Consider the following 25,468-nt stretch of genomic DNA (forward strand, 5'->3'; position numbering starts at 1 on the left):
CCAATTTTCGCACGCTTTTTATCAGAACAAAGAAATTCATTTAATTCACGTGCACTATGTATATGTGGCTAGAATTTGTAGCCGAAAATAGCTGTCCACAACGAGTGCAAACCATGTCAGGCCACCTGGTGATTTACGCATGTTGGAATACAACTGTTCTGATAGGGCGCTTATTTCATCAAATCTTTAAATAGAAGCATATGCAGAAAATGAAAATATTAATCAGAATTTGCTTTTGAAAATGGAAATCGGGCATATGCGGGATTATCAAGTAGAGGATAAAGACGGGAGAAGTTGCATGTATGCGATTGAGACAGTTGAAACGTATGTATCGGGGAATAGAGAGACTCGGGATGATACGATTATTACAATCAGTTATGAGTTCTTTATGGCTTCAAACTGTTAATTGATTTATCAAACACAAAATTATCACTCCTCCAGGTGCAGTATCCTACAGCTAGGTGCAAACACGGTTTTGTTTTATACGCGCCGTTTAAAAAGACAGAAAAAACTGTCACAGTGTGAAATACATGTTGAAATTTGAAAACAACAACGCTAACAATCCCATATTGTCTTATAGACAAATTAATTTTATTTTTCGTGGAGGGGATTGGCTTTGATAGTTTATGTCCGAACGTAGTTAATCTACATTTAATAAACTTTATGATTCGGAACTTGTAATCAGTTTCTATCCAAGGTATATTATAGTTAATAAGAGTGTTTGCAGAGTGTCATATCACCAACAAGTTAAATTTTCCTCTGCATCTTGCCAATGCATGTCTCGGCGAACAGATGCAAACAGACGCAGCGACTCGGCAACCAGATGGTCGATGCCGAGTAGACTCCGCAAAAACTTGATGTCGTCAAACTCGGCGGATCGCGGAAATTGTTGGTTTTGCGTGAGCTGTACTGTACTTTGTTGATAAGAAAAAATGCATTTACTTTACCCCTTAGCAGCCGAGAAATAGAGGCGCTATTATTTTGATCACTCCTTCGTTTTATTTGAGGATAGGGGCCATTTATTAGGGCGGGAGCGTTTATAAGAATAAAGACGGTATACCGACTCACTCTCTGGTTATTATTTGAGCACACTGCTCAGGCTAATCTGTGTCCACACTTAATGCACATGCATAAAGCCCAGTTTTCCTGGAACAGGCTGCACATGCATTAAGCCCAGTTTTCCTGGAACAGGCTGCACATGCATAAAGCCCAGTTTTCCTGGAACAGGCTGCACATGCATTAAGCCCAGTTTTCCTGGAACAGGCTGCACATGCATTAAGCCCAGTTTTCCTGGAACAGGCTGCACATGCATTAAGCCCAGTTTTCCTGGAACAGGCTGCACATGCATTAAGCCCAGTTTTCCTGGAACAGGCTGCACATGCATTAAGCCCAGTTTTCCTGGAACAGGCTGCACATGCATTAAGCCCAGTTTTCCTGGAACAGGCTGCACATGCATTAAGCCCAGTTTTCCTAGAACAGGCTGCACATGCATTAAGCCCAGTTTTCCTGGAACAGGCTGCACATGCATTAAGCCCAGTTTTTCTGGAACAGGCTTATTTGGTATTGACATATTGCCAAAGTCTTATAGCAGAAACTATAGTTGTTATGAAATGCACCAGTCATTAAATGGGAATTTGTTGCCAATCAATACAATGGACCAGACTGGTCAATTCAAAATCCCAGAAGAGCCATGATAATGGACTGGTTGTCCAAACTGCCCATTGGTAAGTTGATAGGCTAATTGATCAGATTATAGCTTACAGACTGTCTGATTGCTAATGGGGAAAAATAGGCCAAATTATAACCCTAATCTATAACACATTTACAGTATCATTCTGGAAGTAGTCATAATCCAGGAGGCAATCTGGCGCACACAAACGATCAATTAATAAATGTATGAGGGTTTTATTATGAAGTTTGTAAGTTTCTCTAGCCATGAGTTAAGACACTTCCTCTTTCATTCCAGACCATATAAGCAGAGTAAAAATTAACACTTTGTGTTAATTATATTAATAAAATTAAATGTCACTAGTTATTGGATACAAGCCTCTAGTCTTTAATCAAAGTACTGACAGTACTGGTGTGACAATGCTTTTAAAGAGGATTGATATAAAAGCATTTATTTAAGTGTATCTACATCCCCACAATTGTGTATGTGGGTACGAACATTTTGGGTAGGAAAAAAAATGGGTATGAAAATTTTGGGTACAAAAATTATGCCAAAAACAAATTGGGTAGGAAAAAAAAAATGGGTAGGAAAAAAATTTGGTTAGGAAATAAAATTGGGTACGAGGAAAAATTTGGGTAGGAAAAAAAAATGGGTACGAAAAATGTAGGGTACGAAAAAAAATTGGGGGTACAGGGAAGTAGTACCCGTGGGGAACTTGATCCATTCAGCGAAACTGGGAGGCGGGTTACATTCTCGATCAAATATAACAAGAAATATCTTTAAAAAGATATTCAACGTGTATTTTCTGTACCACTTATCTTAAAAAAACATTCTGTTACAGTAAAACGTTTGTGGGTTATAACATTACGTTTCAGCATACAAATTCAAAACTTGACATGCTCTTTAATTACACCATGCTCTTTAATTTCACATGTATATCATACCAAACTTTATATTTCGTTGTTTCCTTTCCTAAGTTAATGATGCTATGTGTACGGACGTGATTTCACAATCCCATGTGCATGAACATATACTTTTTCTCTTTTGATTGTTGTTCTTTTTCTCTAATTCAATAAGCTTAGGCATGTTTGTTCGTTAAGTATGGCAATAATTTCATGATGATTCCCGATCGAAAGTGGGTATGAGCACATAGTCATAAGAGCACTTGAATACGTGAGTTCGCCCATAAACACATGGTAAGGTTAACTAAATCTCCGCGATATGACCTTATATGTGTTTAAAACAGCAAACAATATCCAACAAACAAATGAATTGTCAAACAAAGTATGTGCACTGATGTGGCTCTGTAATTTATGTTTGAAAAGTTTATAAAATATGCAAAATGAGAAAGCACGTAGAAGAGCGATTATCACAGATTTCATACGGCTATTATGCTTTTTATATACCATAGTCGCTACAACGTTTACAAATGGCAGGTTCGAAATAATTCGTTTTCTTTACACTCATGATCGCGTTGAAAGTTAATTATACACGTTTTAAATCGCAATTTATTTACTGAATCACGACAAATGTCAAATACAATACAGAAAATGCATAGTTGTTTCATTGATCTATAAACATATAATAGATTGAATATAACTGATTTAAAATTAACGTTTTCAAACTATTATTAAATCTTTCCCAGAATATGCAGTTCTATTTATAGCTGAGCTTCCTATACCTTTATCAATGATAATCAGCAAGGTATGCCGATTAGAAAAATCGAGCTATCTCAATCGGACCGGCTCGGTCTTTTACATAGGTCGCCATTGTGGAGAATTTGTTCATGGTATGATAACTTAGACAAGCTGCTTCGCAGAATCGTCAAAAAGCAAAAGCCTCATCACTGATGCAATGTGCATAACCAGTGTATAACATAATACACAATAAGGTGACATTAAAGCCTCAACTTTTTAACTTGAAGTGACTTAAATTTAATATCAACCCCCACTGGAAAACTATATTTTGAAATACTTTTTTAATTGAATTTTAAAGCCTCTATAACGCTCAAAATAAACAAAAAATTTGTTAAGTATTTCGTAAAATAAAGTTAACACCTAAACAATCAGTGTTCCTTATAGCAATAGCCACAATTACAACGCTAGATGTGGTATGATTACATAGATTATTGTAGAAACAAAATGCTTGTTTTTATTTATTTGTGACACAATTAATTCCATTTGAATTTCCCGCAAATATATCTATTCATACAACACATAAACACTAAAATGGTACCATGTTAGTGTTCATGTGTCGTATGAAAAGATATCGTTGCTGGAAATTAAAATGGAATTAAATATGCAAAACAATAATAAAAACGAGCATTTTGTATCTACAAACATCTTTTTAACCAGACCACATCTGGGCGTTGAAATTTCGGCAATTGCCATAAGGAACACTGATTTTTAAATGTTTAACTTTATTATATGAAATATTGTACGAAATTTTTCGTTTATTTTGAGCGTTATAGAGGCTTTAACCAGGCCAGGCACCTCAGTTGATAAAGCATTGAGACAACAAATAAGAGTACAAATATAAGGATAGTGGATTCCTTTTCTATCTATCCTAATAATTTTGTCAGGGAATAGTTAGGTTAAGCCTTGCTACAGCCATTCCTGTACAGAAGTCAGTCACTGGCATAATAATAGGATTGTATTACTGGTTGACAAGCGGACCCAGGAAATGAGATCAATGACCATGTAACAGAAATACTGTTAAAACCAGTGAAAAAAACAAAATAACAAATAACACATTATAAGTTTGTAACTGGTATATGTGATATTAATAATTTTTGTATGAGCGTTGTTACTAACAGGTTATACAGTGTATTTACAGTTTATTATAAGTGTTTCAAAGCACATCCCATACAAATAAAGAATGCATTAATATTAAAATCACAATATGTTATCAAAATAACAAATTACAAATATTTTCCATATGCAATTTTCATGTAAGCATTTTGGTCTTGGAGCTGTAATGCTCTTCGTGTTATTTTGCTTTATTTTGTAAAGACTGTCATTCCCAACATTTGCCATTTATGTGCATTCAACTACAAAAACTCAATCAAAATCAACACAAGATAAAGATCCCTTAGAATGATATGGAAAAAAAGACTTACTGAAAAGTCCCAGTGGTGTGATGGTTGAGCATCGGCTTTTACTACAAAAGGTTGAATTCTAATCCTGCAGCTTGCAAACATTTTATTTTTAGTGTTAAAATAAACTTTATATAAATGACATTAAACAATTAAATAGTGTGATAAAGTCCCTAAAAAAATACTCCTGCCTTTTACATAATGAACAAGAGATGTGTTTGTCAACAACACAATGCCCCCTACTGCGCCGCTTTGATTTTATTTTTTTATCATTTGGCAGGTACAGTTTGTTATCTCCCTTTAAGGCTTATTACATCCCTTGGATTTGTTTCTTTGACCTTTGACCTTGAAGGATGACCTTGACCTTGATTTTCCACCGCTCAAAATGTGCAGCTCCCTGAGATACACATGCATGCCAAATATCAAGTTGCTATCTAAAGCGTCATATAAGTTATGAGAATTTTTCTAAATCTAATCGCAAAGTGTGACTGAAAGACGGACAGGACAATCCGATCACTATATGCCCTCCTTCTGGGGCATAAAAACTTATATTGAATGTCAAGTTTGTGGTAAGTATTTTCAAAGTTCCTTCTGCCTTTTTTTGAAAATTATTTAGGACTAGATATTGGTGTTTTTTCTGGTGTTCAGAGGGGAGATAACATGTGTGGGCTCATTTTTAATTATTTCAAATGCACCTTATTTGCTAACATTAAATTTCAATGCCTCATAAGGCATTTATAAAGACATGAAGTTTTTCCACTTTGTATTTCTAAGAACCCTTTATTGTATTTTAATTTGTTCTCAAACTTGCAATTTCAATGCAAAAATACTATGACAATAGAAAAATTGTGAAGAAAGAACACAAACTTAAAATGGTGCATTGAAGTTCGTTAACCTTAAGGGATTCTTCAACATGAATCAATTCAATCTTCACCAGACATTATGCAAATTTATTCCTGAAATTTACATAACTTGTTATTAAGAAAAAATTGTTAGCATAACAATTGCTACCAGCATACAATTAACTGAGTTCAGACCGACAAATAAATGCCAGAATTCTTCAAAACATGTTTGCTAGAAGTAATTAAAACTGATGCTATGACATATTATGAAACTGAACGTTGAGCAAAACCTTGTGGAATTTTTCTTCTAGATCTGACAGATCTGAATATTCTTCCATTTCAATATGTCAATACACTATGATCATAAATCCAAATATCTCTATTATAACAAAACCCTTCATGGAAAGTAAAAAGTATCTAAGCCAGTTGAAAACTGTGTCATTCATTTGGAAATAATTCCACAAATTGTGGATGGCACAATTATATGATGTAATCATGTAATGTTTTGTATAGAAAGGGCAATATAATTGTGTTGTAATCTCTATGGAGAGACAACAACCATTTTGTAGCTGTTGATAAAAATCATAACTCAGAAAACAGACACATACTCAGAACAGAGGCTGGTAACAATGTGAAATTCCTTGAGAAAGATAATATAAACTCATTGAAGCCAGACAGAACATCAGGAGCTCTTATAGAAGAAATTAAAATTCCAGGCATTAGATAAGTACCTGCTGAAGACCCTTGGGGTGCCATGGACTTAATTGATTGGAAGCTTTTAAAAATGACTGCAAAATGCTCAGGGAAATCACACAAGGCTGAAGAAAATCATTCTAAAAATTATTTATCAAATAAAAAATTCTCAAGGGCGCAATAACAATGTCAGATATTTGGAAGACAAATTCACAGTGGGAAAGTTTAAGTAAGTAGGGACATTTGCTTCAGATACTAATTCTATGGAAGCAAACAGTTTGCAATTTGGGAGATTTATACACAGGATTTTTGGCAAACAACTTTCTTCCTGGAATAATTCACTTGAATTAAGAGGATATGCCTTTTCCAACTGAGAAAATCTTATTTGCATTGTATTTTCAAAGTACTAGGAAATATGACCAACTGTGAAACCTTTCAAATGATTCGCCATGATTGTTGGCCATGTATTTACAGATTAAGTGATTGGGACAAAACAGTGGCCAAGAATCTTGTTGTTGAGATTTTTGTTCAGACAGCTAAATATTTCAGTCAATAGCAATTTAATATGCAACATAAACCTGAAAGTTTGAGAATATTGACTTGTGTATGTGAAAGCAATGAAAAATTACTTTGATAAAACCTTACCACATCAACATAGTAATTTGAACAAGTTGATAAAAGATTTAAAAAATGTTATTTTTACTAAAACGTATGTAAAGAAAAACTATCGTGGCCAAGACATCTGTGATTTTTTTCACCATTTTGCAAATGGGGCCAGGTCCCTTTAGATGGGGAAAAAATCTGTCCTTTTGACTACAATTATTGGGAAATGAATGCTGTTGATTTTATGCTAACAAAAACTTTAAAATTGATAATAAAAGTGATTTAAATATTATATTTTCTCAGGTTCAACTTATAGAGATTGATTTTGAGATGAATGACAGGTTTACTGTTTAGACTTATTAAAAATACCGTAGGTTTCCACGTATAGCGCGCAGTGTTTTACCTCCAAAATTCAAATTAAAAAGCTGGTGCGCGCTATACATTGATACAACGCTATCATGGCTGCTAAATTGGTAAAAAATATGTTGTGTAATCGTAAATCATCAAAATGGCCGCCATGTTTTTTTCCAGAAAACTACCACCCTATAATCATACAGACTGAGGGGCTATTGTCAAAACAACAAGAAGTCGCTACTGGTAGATATGAATGCGGTAGAAGAAGTTTTGGTCAAAAATAAATTTGTTTGAATAAACTTGCGGACATTTGTTTGTGTTTTTACACTTCTTTATTGATGAATTCCGATGGGGATTGTTGTTGACATTCCGGAGAGCAGGCAAGGGTAGGTGCGAACGAGGTCTTTTTTGCAGGTAACGGTAGGTGTGAAAGGGGGTCAATTTGCACTTCGTAATTGGCAGATGTTATTGAGTAATATGTGCCACGACTTGTTAAGACGCTAATTGACATTTGAGACACTAATTGACACTTGAGAATGTGAAGATATGCAATTGCATTTTGTGTGTATAAATATTTAACGTTCAACAGTGGTGTACCTCAACAACTGTATCCCTGTCTCACATAGACATTCAAATTTACCGGTAATGCCCATGCTTTCCCCGAGGAAAAATCATACGATGTACACTCATTTTTATTTTCTCACGTTTTTCACGAAATGCACGTGGACTGTTAATCTTTTGCTAGAAAATTACAAAATTGTCAGAAAAGTATAGTGCTATGCAACCTATGCTCCTAATCATAATGACGCTTCCTATTTTTAATGCTTTATTAAGCTTTCCAATGCCCCGGATTATTGGATTGTGCAAGAGTAAAATGGCGGCCATTTTCGGTCCGATTTGGTGGTTTTATTGTCTTTAAATATTTTTTATTTTTTTTTCCATGTTTGCATTTAAAAAACAGCCTGCGCGCTATACACGGGAGCGTGCTATAAGTGGAAACATGCGGTATATTCTTGTTTGAAAACCTTCAATTGGGAATTTTAAGGTCCCATTTGGGAAAAATATAAACATTTTTCAATTGGGAATGAGCCCTGTACCTGACCCAAATTTGAACATCATTTCTCTTAAAACCTACTTTCATTGATGTTAATGCTTTACCTGTATAAATACAACTGTTACAGTTTGTTGTCTTTTTATTACAAACAATGTACACTAGTATAAAAATGCTGGCTTCCTACTCTCTGTTCACATTGGATATTTCCTCAAGACATAAAAATTACATGGCAGTAAACATGCATTAATATTGATTCAGTGGTTTGTAACAGGCTGGTTGTGAAATATTTAATCCTCACAATAATAATTACATTTCCTGTTGGCAACAGCCTGTGCTTCCTACATTAACTATATTTAATTTAACCCTTTGCATGCTGGGAAATTTGTCGTCTGCTAAAATGTTGTCTGCCAAATTTCTTAAATTATCATTTTCTTCAAAAAAAAAATCAAAGAATACTATCAGAATAGCAAACAGTTTGAATCCTGATGAGACGCCATGTTCTGTGGCATCTCATCTAAATCCAAACTGTTTGCAAAGGCCTTCAAAATTTGGTTCCAGCACTGAAAGGATTAAAAAACTGTTTTATACATACAGTAAAACTGCTTTAAGAATGCATTACAATCAAAAGTTCAGCATTTTCTTTATCATAGCAAAATGTTGATGTATAAATTGAATACACATTCCAGTGGCATTTAAAAGGAACAATTGTTTAAGTAAATGATATATTACATTTGTAAATGAATCAATGGATAGAAATGTATTGAACATGATTATGACTATATGAATAATTGGTAAGCAATTTCTTCAGAGAATGTTTCCATGATTTATGATCTAATTAGCACATAGTCTGTGTTTTAAACTATTTAATAGTTAAATGTAATTGCTTTCATAATGTCAAAAATAAAATATCAATAAAATCAATCCTTTTAGTATGCCTGCATTGACAAATAACTCTCAGTGGTATAAATGTGGTCTCATTTTTTTCTGTAAAAATGAATCAGATTGACAAAGAAAAACAAAGATACAAAGATGTATTATTATATTTTAGACACCAAAATTAATGTACTAAAAAAAAGCAGAAAACATCATGATTAAAAAGTCAAACATTATACAACATATTAGTTCCGGTAAAATGCAGAGAAGAAGCTATTCTATTTATTAAGTTTTCAAAAATGGGGAAAGGAAGTATGATTACAATAAAAAATCAGATAACTGCCACCTTCCTTAGACATATATAAGGCTTGGCATACATAAAAGAAAGGCCCAGGCAGCCTCGTCCATATTTTTTCGAAGCCTTACCAAATACATCACAAAACTATAGGGCAGTAACCTGTTATTCTCCATAACACATATACCGTGTCTCCCCATTTTGTGCCGATCAGTAGTTTTAGAGTACTTTATCAGTAGTTTTTAGTTTAGTTTAAACCTATTTATTTTAGCTCGATTGCATTGAAAGCCTGAGGCTTATATAAATGCTCTTGAGTCCGTTTCCTGGGCCTAGAACCAGTACTTGGTGTCTCTGGGGGATATCTAAAGAGCAGACACCCTATCCATTACACCACGGCCACCTTAAAGTAGTATTTAGTACAAGTTTGTCAGTAGTATTAAAAGCCCATAAAACACGTGGTTTACACTACAAAACCTGTATTTATTATTGTAACAAGAAGCAATACTTAAAATTAATGCAAAAAGACATTTAAATCGGAAAAAGCAGTTTTTTTTATTTCTGAAGATTATCTTTAATGAATCAGAATACTAGACTGGATATTTAAATGTTCTGCAAAAAGCTTTCTTTTACTACATACTAGTTCAAGTCAGTGTAATGTTTCAGGACAATATTTAAACTGAAAATATTGAATTTAGATATAGAAATTAATGATCGTTCTAAGGATCCACACAATTAACATGATATTATACGACACCACGTCAATCTTTCACAATGACATATAACAATTGGACATTACTATCATAAGTTCATCTATAGGGCATATACCTTTTGCGATCTTTGAATCTTGAAACATCTGTTTTAGTGTCGAGAACAACTTATTCACAGTTATAATTGGCAAGTTCATCTATAGGGCATATACCTTTTGCGATCTTTGAATCTTGAAACATCTTTTTAAGTGTTGAGAACAACTTATTCACAGTTATAATTGGCAAGTTAAAGTCCGCCACTAGTTCACACATTAATACCTCTGCTTTTACTAAATCTGTAAAATAAGTTGGCTTCATTACAAAACTCTCTTTTGCTTGTTTTTATCTTTTAACTTCAAAAAGTCCTGATGATTTTTACTTTGGACGTGTCTTGTGCAGTTGTTTAGTCCTCGATGGGCACATGAAAAATCGCAGCAACAGATATTGCAATGCAAGAAGCATTCTCCTGTAGAGAACGGGTGAGGCATGAATACTTTTCTGTGACGGTTGTCTTAAACTTTTGATTATTCTTTTTCTTTTTACAGTCAATAACTTCATTATCTTCCAAATTCAATTTTCGCTTGGAGCTGGTGGACGCCATTCATCCAGGTATCGATCGCTATCAGATGTAATAAGCGCCTATTGACAATGATGATCATCTAAGTACAGAAACGTAATGATTTGAAGGAAAGAGACGAAAAGAGAAAAATTACCCGGAAAAAAAAAACGGAAATTGATTTTTTCAAGGAAAATCGTACTTTTTCGTCGCCTATCCGTATTGCGGAATTTCGTCTCTAAATTTGTAGAAACTACTGCGAATCCGTATGAGTAAACAGGTCTGCATATAACACAATCATTATGAACTTTTTTTGCTTAGTTGATGTAATATAAAGACTGTCAAGAGCCTCCTTCAATATGACCCCAATATCACAAACACCACCGTAAAGATGCATTTATCTCATTAATTCATAATACAGCTAAAACAGTCCACTTTTCAAACCGTGCACAGCTTTATTAACTAAAGATTTCAACAACAACAACAACCCCTTAACTCATAACTACGCAGATACTAACTTTGACACATTTGTATTCCCTAAGAAAATCTTGTTACATTTTTACAAGATTCAATTTCTAATAGCTTAATTTCCAACAAAGAGATAATGATGAGTAGCAAACAGCATAAAACCTTAACAGACTGCTAGTTACTCATGGTTTCATGCTGGTTGCATATAGCCATTTTCACTTTGCTTGTGAGTGTGAATGGGTTTGATACCAACCTGCTCGTAGAGGCCTCGGTACCCCGCCCACAAAGATGGTCTTCCTGGGGTCAAGGGGCTGGGAACCATCCATCACAAAGTCAGAGTCACTGAGGTTCCATGGACGAATCTGAACCTGCAAACAGAGGGAACCAGTATACATTTTAATTTTAATATTAGTTTTAAATGAAGTCTCTTGTTACAGAAAATCAATTTGCAGCAGAAAGTGTTGTCTCTGATTAGACTGTGCTGACTGACAAATCTGGACCTACAAACAGGGACAAGTTATAATTGAAATTTAATTTATTTTTTGTTAAAAATCTGAGTTTAAGCTGAAAGTATTGTCCCTGTTTAGCCTTGGAAAACACTTCAAGCATGTGCAATAAGCCCAGTTGTTCCATTTTTTAATCTAAACCTACAAACAGGGACAACTAGACTAAATTTGACTATATGCATTCAGCTTATTAATTAAACACATTGGCCACATAAATTTGTTATAAAGCCTCACTCTGGGAAAACAGGGCTTAGTTCATGTGCGTAAAGTTACGTTCCAGATTAACATGTGCAGTCCGCACAAAATAATCAGGAACAACATTTTCAGTTGTAATTGTAATTTCTCTTCTCAGAAAACCCAGTTTAGGCAGAAAGTATCTTCCAAGATTAGCCTGTGCCGATTGCACATGCAATTAGCCCCAATTTCCCATAAAGAGCCTAAACTTCTTTTGTTTTAAATGTTTAATTAGATTTTTCACAGAATTCAAAAATTTTGCTGTCATATTACAGCAGTGAGCCAACCAACTATAAGCTGCTTTAACAGTGTTATGCACATACTTTTGCCCCTAACTCACAACTGACCTACTCAAATCAAGAAAACTCCTGCTATAAATCATCTCATGACCATTACAACCACACTTTATGTGAAGATAGAACCCTCAATCCTCTGACTTGTATTCTGGAAAGATCTCTACCAACTGAGATAGCTGAATCATTAATATTTCAGTGACAACTAATGACACATATGGTAGAATAATCAAATCAATTAAATTACTTAAACCTATGATTGACCTCTGACATTATTATGATTAACACTTTGGTAAGCCATTCAGAGATCTTGAACATGCATGGTTTGACCGATATGTAGTTTAAAAGATTTGTTCACTACCAAAAGCGTTAACAGACTTTATTCTAGGTGGTCATAGACATTAGTTATCAATCTTAAAGCATGTCATTAATTCATCAGAATGCTTCATTGCTTAACTTAGAGGATTTGTTACATTTACAGATTTAACAAACCTGTTAGACACTACATGTATGTCCTGTTTAGTTCCAAGCTTATCAGAAATTTGGAAAATCTGAACAACATGCATGTTTGTTACCTTTTAAGGTTTAATATTTCTTGTACAACAGTGCATTTGTCAGTGCCAAAATATTTTTTAGAAATTGCAATTTTTGTAAGCTATGTCTGGACTGACTGACAGGTTTTGCAGAGTTTGCCTTGGCTTTCATTTGAGTCACGCTTTGGGGCAAAGGGGCTTAACTCTTTCAGTGCTGGAACCGAATTTTGAAGACCTTTGCAAACAGTTTGGATCAGATGAGACGCCACAGAATGTGGCGTCTCATCAGGATCCAAACTGTTTGCTATTCTGATAGCATTCTTTAAAAAAAAATGAAGAAAATGCTAATTTTAGAAATTCAGCAGACAACATTTTAGCAAACGACAAATTTCCCAGCATGCAACGGGGCTTTATGCATGTGCGTACTGTAGTCCCTGATTAATCTCAGGGACTACACTTTTCACTGTTAAGCATTTTTTTACTTGAAGAAAGTCTCTTCTAAACAATAATCCAGTCCAGGCAGAAAGTGTCATCCCTGATAAGCCTGTGCAGACTGCATAGGCTAATCTGGGATGGCACTATACGCTCATGCATTAAGCCCAGTTTTCCCAGAACAAGGCTCAATTGGTCTTTTTGCATTGCTTTCCACGTACCGGCTTGTTTTTCATGGTAGGGCTGGAGACGCACCAATACAACTTGTCATCATCTACAATGCACGCCTCTATGAGGCTCTGGACGGAAACCTCGTCTTGGAACAGCAGGAAAGAGTAGCCTAAAATGGAGCAAGATTGCATAAATGAGCTTAAAAGGATTAGAATCAAACAAGAGATGTGTTTGTCAGAAACACAATGCCCCCTATTGCGCCGCTTTGAAGCAATAAATTTGACCCTTGACCTTGAAGGATGACCTTGACCATTCACCATTCAAAACATGCAGCTCCATGAGATACACATGCATGCCAAATATCAAGTTGCTATGTTCAATATTTCAAAAGTTATTCCAAAACATTAATGTGCGGTCAAAATTTTGATGACAGAATGACGGACAGACAGGCCAAAAACAATATACTCCCGATCTATCGATCCGGGGGCATAAAAATTCTAGCAAACAAGATGTGTTTGTGAAACACAATGTCCCCCTATATGATGTTTGACCTTGTAGGATGACCTTGACCTTGTGAAGGATGACCTTGACCTTGACCTTTCACCACTCAAAATGTGCAGCTCCATGAGATACACATGCATGCCAAATATCAAGTTGCTATCTTCAATATTGCAAAAGTATTCATAAAATAAGTGATTTGGGCCACATATATTTGACCTCTGACCTTGAAGGATGACCTTGACCTTTCACCACTCAAAATGTGCAGCTCCATGAGATGCACATGCATGCCAAATATCAAGTTGCTATCTTCAATATTGCAAAAGTATTTATAAAATAAGCGATTTGGGCCACATATATTTGACCTCTGACCTTGAGGGATGACCTTGACCTTTCACCACTCAAAATGTGCAGCTCCATGAGATACACATGCATGCCAAATATCAAGTTGCTATATTCAATATTGCAAAAGTATTCATAAAATGAGCGATTTTGGCCACATATATTTGACCTCTGACCTTGAAGGATGACCTTGACCTTTCACCACTCAAAATGTGCAGCTTCATGAGATACACATGCATGCCAAATATGAAGTTGCTATCTTCAATATAGCAAAAGTTATTGCAAAATGTTAAAGTTGGCGCAAACAGACAGACCAACAGACCAACAGACAGGGCAAAAACAATATGTCCCCACTACTATAGTGGGGGACATAAAAACAAAAACAACAGGTTACAACTCCTAGATTGATCATTAAATGGGCATTGTTGTGGGAAAACTTGATTAAATGCATGTGCATAAATAAGAGTTCCAGATAAGCCTAGGCAGTCTGAAAAGGCTTATCAGGGATGACACTTTCGATTGTATGGAATTCTTCATTTAAAGATCTCTTTATTTCCTAGCGAAAGTCAAGTAAAGGCCAAAAGTGTCGTCCCGACAATTCAGGCTTATCAGGGATGACACTTAAAGCACATGCATTAAGCCCAGTTTTCTCCGAACAAGGCTTAAATTTGCTTGGCAGGATGAGATTTAACATTCAATAAAATATTAGATCTAGAGAACTGTACCCTGTTGCTTTTGTGTCTGTTTTCGGTACCTTTTGAGCGTTTGAAACAAAAAGTGAGATGTATCTTGAAATTGTATACGTGTTTTGTTTATATTCAATGGTATTAATACTAGATTGCGGAGATATATATGAAATTAAAACAAGGCATTTTTATTGATTTGGGGCCTGGCCTTCCTTTGGGGGAAAAAAATTGTTGATAAAACTGAAACAAGAGGGCCAAGATGGCCCTAGTTCGCTCACCTGAGAGGAGTCGGTTCATTCAATCTTAACCAAATGTCAAACTTGACCTAGATATTGTCCAGACAAACACCCTGGTCAAGTTTCATCATTATTTCATCTGCGAGTCATGATCAATGTACCTATGAAGTTTCATGATCCTAGGCATAAGCATTCTTGAGTTATCATCCGGAAACCATTTTTCTAAGTTGAGTCACCGTGACCTTGACAGCCGTTTTTTGGCACTGTATTCTTGACCTTTGACCTAGTGACCTGATAATCAATAGGGGTCATCTGGGAGTCATGATCAATATACCTATGAGGTTTCATGAACCTAGGCATAAGCGTTCTTGAGTTATCATCCAGAAACCATTTTACTATTTCAGGTCACCGTGACCTTGACCTTTGACGTAGTGACCTGAAAATCAATAGGGGTCATCTGCAAGTCATGATCATTGTACCTATGAAGTTTCATGATTCTAGGCATAAGCGTTCTTGAGTTATCATCCAAAAACCATTTAACTATTTCAGGTCACCATGACCTTGACCTTTGACCTAGTGACCTGAAAATCAATAGGGGTCATCTTCGAGTCATGATCAATGTACCTATGAAGTTTCATGATCCTAGGCATAAGCGTTCTTGAGTTATTATCTGGAAACCATTTAACTATTTCGGGTCACCGTGACCTTGACCTTTGACCTAGTGACCTGAAAATCTATAGGGGTCATCTGCGAGTCATGATCAATGTACCTATGGAGTTTCATGATCCTTGGTATAAGCGCTCTTGAGTTATCATCCGGAAACCATCTAGTGGACGGACGGACCGACCTGAGCAAAACAATATACCCCCTCTTCTTCGAAAGGGGGGGGGGGGGGGGGGGGCATAATGAGAAAACTGCCCCCCTCCCAGCAGCCATGTTATTTAACTGACCGGAACCATTTTTGAACTTAACTCTCGTATCAAGGATACAAATGTTCTGAGCAAATTTCATGTAAATTGGGCCAAAAATGTGACTTCTACTGTGTTCACATGTTTTCACTATATACATATAGAGAAAAATGCCCCGCCCACTGGAGGCCATGTTTTTTCACCGATCCTGACCATTTTCAAACTCGTCCGAATTATCAATAAAACAAATGTTTTGACCAACTTTCATGATGATTGGGCAAAAATTGTGACTTCTAAAGTGTATACAAGTTTCTCTAAAGCCAAATAGGGAAAACTACCACTTTATACATATAGAGAAAAATGCCCCGCCCACTGGCGGCCATGTTTTTTCACCGATCTCGACCATTTTTGAACTCGTTCGAAACATCAATTGAACCAACGTTTTCACTAACTTTCATGTTGATTGGGCAAAAAATGAGACTTCTAGAGTGCTTACAAGGTTTCTCTAAAGCCAAATAAGGAAAACTGCCCCGCCCACTGATGGCCATGTTTTTCAACGGATCCGAACCACTTTGAACTCAACCAAGATATCATTAAGACAAACATTTTGACAAAGTTACATGAAGATTGGGCATGAAATGTGACTTGTACAGTGTTTACAAGATTTTTCTTCTTTTTGACCTGGTGACCTACTTTTTGACCCGGCACAACCCAGTTTCGAACTCAACCGAGAGTTCATTGGGACAAAGCTTCTGACCAAGTTTCATGAAGATGGGACAAGAAATGTGGCCTATAGAGTGTTTACGAGCAAATGTTAACGGACGGACGGACAAAGACTGGTCACAAAAGCTCACCTGAGAAATCAGGTGAGCTAAAAAGGGGAAAATAATTGCTAAGTTAGCTTGAAATTTGGGGAAAATTGCGTTATTTTAAAGAAATGCTCTTAGGGGAAGGGGCCTATATAAAGCCCTTTCTGAAGAAGGACAAAAACTTCTTACATTTAACAAATATTAAGCAAATTAGTTGCACCCCTGGATTGTCTGTCATTCCACTCTGCCGCTTTCAATCAGCAACCTGTAGCTTTTCTTACCCAACGTCTTTTTGCTATTAACACAATTACCAACCTTTGCTTCTTTATTTCTTCTTAAATAAAGGATTAAATTACAGGCTTTCTCTAAAATCTAAGAGCCTTACTTTTTGTGCCCATTTAGAAGTGGAACCCTGCTTGTTTCTATCCCAAATTGAGTTTTGCTTGAAGGTATTACAGGTCTTAGAATATCAGGGCAGCATTATACTTCACAGATAATAAATAAATCATATATTCATGCAAATGAAAATGTATAATTGTTTTTTCACAGAAAAATAAATCTTTTACATGACCAACTGGAAATTTTCTAAGAAATAAGGTCCAAAGTACCTATGAGCAAGTGAATTAGTATTTGCGAAGAACAATAAAGATACTTATTCTTCAATATGAGAAACCCAAGGAACTGTCCATCAGTAGGAACTGATCAGTTGTTATTTGAAATATTCTCATGGGACAACCTTCATTTTGCCAATAATGAATAGACAGACATTAAACAAATTGGCAGAAAAACAGAGAGTCTGGATGCAATAAATGCAAATTCTTTTTCATGATCTATAATTTATATTGGGTTTGACAATAGTGGTAGTGGGAATAAATTATACTTGTTTGTATTTCTGGTCAGAGTTTTTCACAAAATTTCTAAGAATTTATGAATCTATACTCTTCGGTGATATGTTATTTTCAGGGATAATTAATTTATATTTGAACATACCTATAGCAAACACGATTCAAGAAAATGAAACAAACAAGAGATGTGTTTGTCAGAAACACAATGCCCCCTATTGCGCCGCTTTGAAATAAATTCTAAAAAATTGACCTTTGACCTTGAAGGATGACATTGACCTTGAACTTCCACCACTTAAAATGTGCAGCTTCATGAGATACACATGCATGCCAAATATCAAGTTGCTATCTTCAATATTGCAAAAGTTATTGATAACGTTAAAGTGTTTTTTTCAGACGGACAGACAGACTGCCATACTGACATACTGACGGACAGTTCAACTGCTATATGCCACCCTACTGGGGGCATAAAAATTGTTTTTCAACAGTTTGCAGTTTTAGACTACATACAATGATGTAATATTAAATTATTTTTCCTCATATCAGGGCATGACACTTAATTTTTTAACCTACTGACCCAAAGGACCACCAGCTTTCAGAAATTACTGGTCCTCCAAGATTTCAAGTGGTCCGACAATTTCTCTGTTATTTTACTTAAATTTTAACTTACTTTCCGGATTATCCACATTTATAAAAAGGAAACTATACTATCTACTAAACTATCTCAATATGATATCCCTTTCATATTTCGCTGTACTTCAAGCTTCTCTTAATTAGTTTTAGATTTTTAAGCGTAGGTTCAACCTCCCCCCGAATGAAATTCCACATCTCGAAAACTTGTTATCTTGAAAATACACACGTTTACTCTCCCGAAATATCAAAACATTATTCGGCGCCCTCCAGTATAAATTCTTACTGTAAACAAAGTATATTCTGATGGTATTAATATCGATAAAAATGCTGATTATTGCTGCTTTTTCAAAATAATAAATACCATTTTGTTCATTTCCCAATCCGAACAATTAAAATTTTATGTTAATTTGTGTATCGATCACAGCCAAGTCCAGAGACATTTTCTGGAGACATTTGCGGATCGCAAATCGTTTTTTTGATGCGACAACAGGTTTTTGTCATCCGGGCATCTAGAAAAATTGAAATTTCCAATATGTTGCTATTTTTATCCCGGTCTCGAGTCGGCCCATAAAATAATGATGAAATTATCGGTTTATTATGAACATATAAAGTTGTTTTATTGATGAAAACGGCTTTCCACCAGTATTTCACAATAAGCTGGCCAGGATTTTTAACTGGTCCGACGGATCAACCAAATTTCTAGTTTCACTGGTCCAGAGTCCCTATTTTTTACTGACCCCGGGTCAACGGACCACCGTAAGTGTCTAGCCCTGCATATTATTACAATGATATAAGACCATTGGTTTCGTCAATAATCAAATACCAGCTTACAAAATTCTATGTAAAGCATGGTACAGTTGCATGGGCTCATTATTGTCATATCACATTCAATTTTTAAAATAGCAGTGCAAGAAACCATTTGACCGCTGGTTCAGCTCTTCATATTCGAGGAAACAAAGCCATAGATGTTGAAACTGTCACTTGAACATCACCATTAATTACTGGAAATGGGGCTCAAATTATGGCACAATTAACACTTCAAGACCTTCTTAAAGAGTATACACATTCTGGCAAGCAATTCACACAAGTATTTTTACCTCACATATGCCTAGAAATATCAAGATTTCAGTGTAAATCTGTTGTTAACCATATTTATTCCTATATCACATACATTCTTTTTACACTTAACTTTTCTTATGGACAATTAATGCCAGTTATAAAAGCCGCCTAATTAAGTACCAAGAAAACAATAACGTGCCAAGGGAATTAAGATGTTAACATAAATCAGGCATACATTCTCCAGACCGGAAACCATGAAATCATTTGTTTGATTATATATGCACATTTGTATCGTGACCTACAGAAATAATAACAACTACATCCTGACTGTATAATAACCAGCTTAACAACTTTTTGTCCTAAATGTCAATGGTGTGCAAATTCAGAACAGAGCTTTTACAGTAACCTCCCTTAAACAAAACATGGAAACAATGCATGAAAAGGCAAGGCTTTCTTCATTACTTCGGGAAGGGAAACTTTGTTCACTTTTGTTATTTTTAAAATTGTAAGGAAAATGTTTTATGCAATAGCCGTGCAACACAAAATCATGGGCTGGATCTGTTTTACCAGAAAGCTTAATGATTTGAAAGCTAATTTCAGGGTATTTCGCAGGATAAGAACCCTGTAAAGATTGTGACATATTAAGCTTGTGACAGATTGAGGAACTCAAAATTTATTTATTTATTTGATTCGTCATCAATAGCTGGCAAGCAATTTCAAATATTAGCAGCATTATTACACAAAATATATGTTCTGAAACACTGCCTAAAAAAATGTTACCATGTCAGCTTTAAACAAAATGTTATTAAAATCTAAATTATAAAAACATCAAACATAATCTAATTCTTCATCTTACACTGTTTTATTAACCATTAAGCACAAATACTTCGAAACTTCATTTACAGGTTGAAAAAACAATTTCAGCACTGTTGAATATTAACAATATTTCAATCTTATCAAACAAGGGCTGTTTGTAAAACATGCATGCCCCCCATATGGGCTGTCAGTTGTAGTGGCAGCCATTGTGTGAATATGTTTTTTGTCACTGTGATCTTGACCTTTGACCTAGTGACCTAAAAATAAATAGGGATCATCTGCCAGTCATAATCAATGTACCTATGACGTTTCATGATCCTAGGCCTAATTATTCTTGAGTTATCATCTGGAAACCATTTTACTATTTTGAGTCACTGTGACCTTAACCTTTGACCTAGTGACCTGAAAATCAATAGGGGTCATCTGCCAGTCATGATCAATATTCCTATTAAGTTTCATCATCCTAGGCGTAAGCATTCTTGAGTAATCATCCGGAAACCATTCTACTGTTTTGAGTCACTGTGACCTTGACCTTTGACCTAGTGACCTGAAAATCAATAGGGGTCATCTGCCAGTCATGATCAATGTACCTATGAAGTTTCATGATCCTAGGCCTAAGCATTATTGAGTTATCATCCGGAAACCATTTTACTATTTCTAGTCACTTTGACCTTGACCTTTGACCTAGTGACCTGAAAATCAATAGGGGTCATCTGACAGTCATGATCAATGTACCTATGAAGTTTCATGATCCAAGGCCTAAGCGTTTTTGAGTTATCATCCATAAACCATCTGGTGGACGGACCAACAGACCCACAGACCGACCAACCGACATGTGCAAAACAATATACCCCCTCTTCTTCGAAGGGGGGCATAATAATAACAAGGGCTGTTTGTAAAACATGCATGCCCCCCATATAGGCTGTCAGTTGTAGTGGCAGCCATTGTGTGAATACGTTTTTTGACACTGTGACCTTGACCTTTGACCTAGTGAGCTGAAAGTAAATAGGGGTCATCTGCAAGTCATGATCAATGTACCTATGAAGTTTCATGATCCTAGGCGTAAGTGTTCTTTAGTTATCATCCTGAACCAATTTTCTAAGTTGAGTCACCATGACCTTGACCTTTGACCTAGTGACCTGAAAATCATTAGGGGTCATCTGCGAGTCATGATCAATGTACCTATGAAGTTTCATGATCCTAGGCATTAGTGTTCTTGAGTTATCATCCGGAAACCATTTTGCTATTTCCGGTCACCGTGACCTTGACCTTTGACCTAGTGACCTTAAAATCAATAGGGGTCTTGAGTTATCATCCGGAAACCATTTTCCTAAGTTGAGTCACTGTGACCTTGACCTTTGACCTAGTGACCTGAAAATCATTTGGGGTCATCTGCGAGTCATGATCAAAGTACCTATGAAGTTTCATGATCCTAGGCATAAGTGTTCTTGAGTTATCATCCGGAAACCATTTTGCTATTTCGGGTCACCTTGACCTTTGACCTAGTGACCTGATAATCGATAGGGGTCATCTGCGAGTCATGATCAATGTACCTATGAAGTTTCATCATCCTAGGCATAAGCGTTCTTGAGTTATCATCCGGAAACCATTTTACTATTTCGGGTCACCGTGACCTTGACCTATATTCTAGTGACCTGAAAATCACTAGGGGTCATCTGTGAGTCATGATCAATGTATCTATGAAGTTTCATGATCCTAGGTATAAGCGTTCTTGAGTTATCATCCAGAAACCATTTTACTATTTCGGGTCACTGTGACCTTGACCTTTGACCTAGTGACCTGAAAATCAATAGGGGTCATCTGCGAGTCTTGATCAATGTACCTATGAAGTTTCATTATCCTAGACATAAGCATTCTTGAGTTATCATCAGGAAACCATTTTACTATTTCGGGTCACCATGACCTTGACCTTTGACCTCGTGACCTGAAAATCAATAGGGGTCATCTGAGAGTCCTGATTAATGTTCTTATAAAGTTTCATGATCCTAGACCTAAGCATTCTTGAGTTATCATCCGGAAACCATCTGGTGGACGGACATACGGACCGACATGAGCTAAACAATTAACCCCCTCTTCTTCGAAGGGGGGTATACAAATTATCCTGGATCTTTTACAAATCCCTTTTTCATATTGATCAAAATGTTTTAGGCTCCAACTGTAAGACACAATGTCACATTATATCATTGCTACTTACCAAAACTTTCCTTGCCATTTAGATCTTAATCGTTAATTTTCATGTACAATATTCATATTTTAATGGACATTAAGACATTGACATAGAAAACCACTCGATATTCCCAAATAGTTTTAGGGCCTTCTTATTAGTTTTAAGAAATGTTCCTTTTTTTTCCAAATAAAAAGTTTTCATTCAAATAGCAAAAAGAATGGCTTTTGAAACAAAATATACGGAAATAAAAAAATCTACCCCCCCCCCCCACACACACACACTTATAATATCATAAAACACAGTCGCTGTTGTCAGTTATAATGTCAACATGTAATCACAAAATCAATGCAGTTTGATGCTGGCAATTTGGAGGCATAAATGCATCACATAACCACAAAATCAATACATGGCAAAGAAACATGTTACATGTTACATTAAGAAATTATAGATCACAAGAACCTGAGTTCCCTTGAAACAGCTACAAGAAATGATTACTCTTGCTATATAATCTGAACAGGCAAGCACCAGATAATTTGAATTGATATCATGCAAAGAAGTTCTTGACAAAATTTTATCTTCGGATGTAATGAAAAACTTAAAGTTAAACACACATTGATTTTGATTTTTTCATACAGGTTAATACGGACATTCAACCAATTATTATGATATCAGTTTTTATTATGAAAAGATTTAAATGTATCACCTGATTATTTTTATCAGATTATATGGCTGACTCAACCCCAATTTTTACTTACCTTTAGGGAGCTGACAACAACAACTGAACTCTGCCTAGGGTATTTAACTTACAAAATGTACCTATGTAATGCTCATTTGGGTATTTAAAAATGTGAAAACCAATTTGGCCATAATTATATTTATTATACTTTTAAATCATCACAATTACATTTAATTAAATAAAAAAAAACTGTATGCACATTTTTGTTACACCAAAACCTCACAATTATTAACAGTGAGAAAATCACAGATTTGTCATGGAATTCTTGATAATTTGCATTCATTTTTCTACAGTTCAACCATCATTCCGGTGTTTAGGATTCAAAGGAGAGTCCTGATAAGAATTGTGTATTCTTTTTCACAGGAAATAAGAGATGGAACAGGATTCCATATGAAAGAAGAGGCAAAAATCTCTGTCCTTTCGCACAGTAATCAATATGAGCAAACAAAAGGGTTCAAGTATAGACTAGAAAAATCTTAATGAAGCAATACCTTTTCAAAGCAGATAACTTGGTATACAGAGAAAACTGGCATTAGCTGCTTGCAATTATCTTAGTTGCAGAACCATTTCAAGTAACCGGTTGGATGAAGTGCTGTTTAATTTAAATTAAATCTGACAGATCAAATTTAATCTGTTTGAAATTGCTAAAAGTGAGTTATAAATAAACTAAGAGAGCTAAAATAGTTATTTTTGTGTTATAGAAATACTTTTACATTTCCTTATTTTAACTTTTATTGTAACAGTTACCACTTTCCCTTCTACTGTTTCCCCCTTTGACTTCCCTTTTATTTATTTGTTCAAGTATCAAATGCCTCAATGGGAATAGTTAACTATGATTTTAAATATATATTATTTCCCTAACAAATACATGTGTATAGGAAATTGCTAGCAAAAATGATCCTGAATAACATTTTTAATCAATCAAACATTTATACATGAGCTTTATTTTTTTCTCCATCAGAACAATCATTTCCGGTTATTGATGCATTAATAACTGTATGACATCAGATAAATGTTTGCATTTTTCAGGGCTATAGGGACTGTTATTGATTTGTCCAACCTCATTTCATATTCCATCTCCATACAACAGCCCCAGACAATGGCACCAGCAACAGGTTAGCTACTCAGACTCCAAGAATGTGAGGGAATGAAATGGGAGATACTAATACACATGCTATTAACATTGCTAAACATTACTCGCCTTTTAATATATTTTTTTTTCAATATTATAATTATGTTTTATGTTTAATGAAGGTAAAATGTATTCAAATAATTATATTTCAGTGTAAAAGAATGATGTTCAAGGAGATGCTGAGAAAGAAAGGTTTTATAAGACTCAAAATTATTTTCAAGCTTAATAATTAGGCATTTCACTTTCAAACACATTTATACAATTTACCAGCCTATATTAACCACAAAACACAAATTACGTTAAAAAGTATAGCCTGACCAGACTAATCACCCTGCACTTAAATATTATTGGAATGAAACAGATATCTGAGTCATTGCCCCCTAGAAATGGGGCAGTAGGGTATTGCAGACAGTACAACAAAATTGGAAAGGCTTGCTGTTTGGGCATCAGCTGTATAATATTAAAATCAGATTAATATTCAAAATCAACAAATATTTTATAAAATATATTGTAAAACAAGGGAAGTTTGTAAAACATGCACGTCCCCCACATGGGCTGTCAGTTGTAGTGGCAGACGTTTTTTGGCACTGTGACCTTGACCTTTGACCTACTGACCTGAAAATCAATAGGGGTCATCTGCGAGTCATGATCAATGTACCTATGAAGTTTTATGACCCTAGGCGTAAGCTTTCTTGTGTTATCATCCGGAAACCATTTTACTGTGTCAAGTCACCGTGACCTTTGACCTAGTGACCTGAAAGTCAATAGGGGTCATCTGCGAATCTTGATCACTGTACCTATGAAGTTTCATGATCCTAGGTAAAGCGTTCTTGAGTTATCATCCGGAAACCATTTTTCTAAGTTGAGTCATCGTGACCTTGACCTTTGACCTAGTGACCTGAAAATCATTAGGGGTCATCTGCCAGTCATGATCAATGTACCTATGAAATTTCATGATCCTAGGCAAAAGCATTCTTCAGTTATCATCCGGAAACCATTTTACTATTTTGGGTCACTGTGACCTTGACCTTTGTCCTAGTGACCTGAAAATCAATAGGGGTCATCTGCAAGTCATGATCAATGTACCTATGAAGTTTCATGATCCTAGGCATAAGCGTTCTTGAGTTATCATCCGGAAACCATTTTACTGTTTCGGGTCACTGTGAC

At 35.5% G+C, this 25,468-nt stretch overlaps 1 protein-coding gene across 2 annotated transcripts in view; it reads right to left on the bottom strand.

Annotated features, from left to right (window-relative positions):
• Positions 1-25,468, bottom strand: part of LOC127838969 (cytoplasmic polyadenylation element-binding protein 2-like) — a 51,959-nt gene that overhangs the window by 11,660 nt on the left and 14,831 nt on the right. For both annotated transcript variants that reach the window (XM_052367107.1, XM_052367106.1), the window contains 2 exons: positions 13,467-13,585; positions 11,501-11,615 (listed from right to left, as the gene is read on the bottom strand). In XM_052367107.1, the coding sequence (XP_052223067.1) occupies positions 11,501-11,615; positions 13,467-13,585 (234 nt within the window). The remainder of the gene's footprint in view (positions 1-11,500; positions 11,616-13,466; positions 13,586-25,468) is intronic.

The sequence above is a fragment of the Dreissena polymorpha genome, chromosome 7 (assembly GCF_020536995.1).
Source record: "Dreissena polymorpha isolate Duluth1 chromosome 7, UMN_Dpol_1.0, whole genome shotgun sequence".
In the NCBI taxonomy this organism is placed as follows: domain Eukaryota; kingdom Metazoa; phylum Mollusca; class Bivalvia; order Myida; family Dreissenidae; genus Dreissena; species Dreissena polymorpha.